The sequence below is a fragment of the Equus quagga genome, chromosome 17 (genome assembly GCF_021613505.1).
Source record: "Equus quagga isolate Etosha38 chromosome 17, UCLA_HA_Equagga_1.0, whole genome shotgun sequence".
In the NCBI taxonomy this organism is placed as follows: Eukaryota; Metazoa; Chordata; class Mammalia; order Perissodactyla; family Equidae; genus Equus; species Equus quagga.
The window spans coordinates 14,919,285-14,923,358 of NC_060283.1; the positions used below are offsets into that span (position 1 = coordinate 14,919,285).

The 4,074-nt window shown below is 51.2% G+C and overlaps 1 protein-coding gene across 1 annotated transcript; it reads left to right on the top strand.

Annotated features, from left to right (window-relative positions):
• Positions 1 to 2: 2 nt before the first annotated feature.
• Positions 3 to 3,373, top strand: LOC124229073 (proteoglycan 3-like; the record flags this gene model as incomplete). Its single annotated transcript, XM_046644188.1, has 5 exons — positions 3 to 48; positions 497 to 810; positions 1,481 to 1,612; positions 2,443 to 2,554; positions 3,315 to 3,373. Coding segments are annotated over 5 exons (663 nt in total), but the record flags the coding sequence as incomplete, so codon positions are not given.
• Positions 3,374 to 4,074: the final 701 nt, after the last annotated feature.

Sequence of the window (4,074 nt, forward strand, 5' to 3'; positions counted from 1 at the left end):
TGCTCCTGCCCCTTCTCCTGCTGGGGACAGTTGCTGCTCTTCATCTGAGTAAGTCTTCCCCTTCTCGTCTCATCTATATTTCTATTTTCTCCTCTTTTCTGCACCTTTTTTGCACTCGTGGGGCCAAGACCACAGCCTCCCCTCTTCACTTGACCTAGCTCATCTCTGTTAAGATTTCTCCTGGACTCACAACTGTGACCTGAACTTTCTATCAGGGCTCCTTCACAAAGAAAAACCACCCACTCATGTAGGTGAAGGGCTTCTCACAGGTGCTTCCTCCCAACTCAAAATACATACCTGTGGTGTCAGCCAGAAGTCAGGTTCTCATCCATATGTGCATATGACCCAAGAGTTCTTGCCTCACCCAACACCTCAGAGATCCTTCCAGTCTTGTCGCCAGGTGGCGTCCATAAGAAGGCTTGAGTGGGATCAGAGCTGTCCACAGCACTGGAAGAGGGGAGAACTCATCTGATGGTAAGTTACCTCTTCTTCCCAGAGAATGATGAACCCCATTTGGACATCCGAGAGACACAGGCAGACCTGATCCAGGATGTGGAAGGTTCAGGGGAGCAGGAGGGAGAGTTGGCCCTGACAGAGGAGGTGATCCAGTCAGAAGGAGAGGAGGCTGAGGCTTCCACCAATCAAGACATCTTTGAGGATGACCAGGCCATGGAGTCGGACCCAGCAGCCCTAGCTGAACAGTTTCAGTGCCCCAGGGAAGAGGAAACAGTACAATTATGTGGCCATCCTGGGTGCAAGAATGTCAACTACCTTTTGGTGCGGAGCCCCATGGACTTTAGACAATCTCAGGTGAGTGGCAGGAAAGCTACTGTGCAGGACCAATGGGAGAAGAAGAGAGTAGATCCAACCTTCTGTTCCATATCCATCTAGACTAGTGGTTCTCAAAGCCAAAATACAGATTTTTGGGCACCTTCCCCAAAATTTCTGATTTAGCAAGTCTGTGGCGGAGCCTAATAGTTTGCATTTATACCACATTCCCAGGTGATGATCATATTGTTGCCTGGAGACTGCACTTTGAGAACCACTGATTTGGACGAAAGGCTTTGGTATTAGATAGACCTGTGTTCAATCCCGGCTCTGCCTGTCAGTGGCTGTGTTACCTGCGCAAGTCACTTCACCTTTCAGAGCTTCAGTATCTTCATTTGTAAAATGGAGATATATAGTTCCAAGCTGTTAGACTTCTGGTGAAGTTTCAATGAGATAATACATGGAAAGTATTTAGAATAATCCCAGGGTCACTGTAAACTCTCAATAAATGGGGGCTATAATGATTCTGAGTATTACTACCACTTCCTACAAGAAGTTCCTGACAACAGAAAATGGAGCAAGCAATGAGACTGAGGGCGGAAAGTAGGTCCCTGATTTCTGAAATGTAAAGGGATGGAGGGATCTCTGCTGGAGACTCATGGACTTGAGAAAAACCAGAGTGAATTCTCTACCCCACCTCTTCTCTCTGCAGAATGTCTGCAGGAGGTGCTACCGAGGCAATCTTGTCTCCATACACAGCTCCAGTTTAAACTATCACATCCAGATCTCGATCACGGGGATCAACGAAGGCCAGGTCTGGATTGGAGGCTTCTTGAAGGACTGGGTAAGTGAGGGGCCAAATCCCAGGTACAGGAAGTTTTTCATGATCACCTCGAGGGTACACCTGCTGGCCTCAAATCTTATCCCAGCAGCTGAGGTGACCTTAGGCAGGTGGTGATGAGCTGGAGCTGGCTTGCACTGGCTCAGGAGAACCACTGATTATGCACGTCTCTTCCCAACTCCATGTTCAGTGACTTCACGCTTGTAGCTTGAGATCTCCCATGGTGGATGAATTTACCCCAAGGAAATTGGCAACTGCCACAAGTCCCTCTGCTTTCTCACCCTCCCCCAGAGCTGGTTGTTAAAGACTTACCAGCACACCACTGGTGTCACGAGGTAGGTTCCATGCCCATCTTGGTCACTTACAAGCTGAATGACTTCCTTGAGCCTCAGATTCCTCATCTCTAATGAGGTCCTTCTTCTGTTAGAGTGGTTCTGGGATTGTGGATGAATAAGTGCCATCACATTTGCTACTCAAGGGTGGTCCATGAAGCAGTAGTATCAGCATCCCTTGGTAGCTTGCTTGAAATGCACAATCTTGGGCCGCACCCCAGACCTCCTGAATCAGAATCTGCATTTCAACAAGATGCCCAGGAGATTTGTATACACAATGAAGTTTGAGAAGCCTACTCTGTGTGATGATGCCATTGCCTGCACTCAGGGATGGATCTCTAGGGTATCTGGCTTCTAGCCGGGTGAACAGTGATAAGAGATTATATATGTAGTGGATATCCAGAAAGGGATACTTTGTGCTCAGTGAGCATTCTCTGGAGCCCCTGAATCTCTCTGTCTTCCTGGACGTCTGCCCTCTGATGCAGCTTATCCCTTCTCTAGTTCCAGTACAAGAGATTCTTCTGGACTGATGGGAGCACCTGGGATTATGAAAACTGGGCCCCAGGGGAGCCTGGAAATGGGAGAGGCGACTGTGTTGCTGTAAGCAGCAGAGGTGAGGGGGACTGGGAAATGGGAAGGGGGGCAATGTGGACTCTTACATACTATCCGTTTGAGCTGTCTCAACACACTCCCCGAAACTCACACCCTCCCCACAATTCGAGAGCCAACGTCCTCTCTGTGAGAAGGGCTGAGATTTAGGGAAGGATTCCTCAAAGCAAAACGAGGTGATGGGGTGCCCAGTGTAGGGGCTAGATGTGGGCTTTCCATCTTATGGCCTGGGGGGTGGTCCTTTCCCTCATCTGATATGAGGGCGACAGATGAGAGTAGCAGATGTGAATTTAAGGGTGGATGAGGGACTAAGGAAAGATGTGGGAATTAGGGAAGGCTGACAGACTGTTCTCCAGCTTCCAACAGCATGGATGAGGGATGTGAGGGAGCTTAGTACAATGGCTAAGACCATAGGCGCTGGAGTAAGACAGCTCCGGATCACATCCTGGCTCTGCCACTGGCCAGTAGAGACACAGGCAAATTATTACCCCCACTAAGCCTCAGTTTCCTCATCTGGGAAATGGGGATGAGCTAGCACCCATCTCTTGGAGTCATTGTGAAGATGAAAGCACTTAATCACCCTGCCTCCTTCGCTGTGGGAGCTCAAGAAACGTTAACTGGTAGGGATGTGTAGGCAACATATGGCTGACTGGTCACAGACACAGCAGGCAAGGGAGGGTATGAGGTGCCTGAGGAGGGAAGGAGCGGGGCACAAGCCACACTCAGATGGGCAGCTGACCTCACTGTGCTCTCTCTACTGCCAGGGGGTCACTGGCGAAGAGCTCCTTGCAGCAGGTTTCTGCCCTTCATCTGCTCCTTCTAAGCCATTGGCACGGAGACCCTGCCTTGAAGCCTCCTGCCTTCACAGCTTCCCGTCTGTCCCCTGGACACTGGGCTGGTCCCCTTGTCCCTCCTGGATATAAAATCAGACTTCCCACAGCATCTCCTGACTCGTTTCTTCACTGCTCACTTCAGAGGAATCCCCGGGGTTGGAAACGCCCGGAAACGCTCACTCTTGCAGGGTGGGGCTTTGAGGAAAGTAAAAGGTGGTGGAGGTGGGGTGGGTAGTGGAGGTGGTGTGGGTGGGGGTGCTGAGGTGTTCGGCTGCAGCGCCACCTGGGGGCGGAGCATGGACTCCGGAGGACCCTGGCTTCCGGTTTCCCACCCCTCCCCCCCAGGCTCTGGGGAAAGATCCCATTCGGTGGGGGCTGGGAAACTGGCCCTCCTGCTTTGTTTGGATTCAGTATGGGGTGTGGGGTGGGGTGGGAGTGGGGTGGCTTTCCAAAACGGAGGCGATCTTGCTGATTCAAGGATTGGGGTGGAGCAGTGCGATGCCATCTGGATAAGCACGTGAGAGGGAGGAGTTAGTAGTCTTGTGTGGGGGCAGCCTGTTCCTCTAGTCCTCTGTCTTGTTGGCCTCAGATAGTCGCCTCTATTTTGCATTCTTCCAGCCACTGAGGGTGAATTGAAAGGCCCCACCTTCTTCTGAGATCTGTTCCCCACTCCATTCCCAGGAGTGTGGCC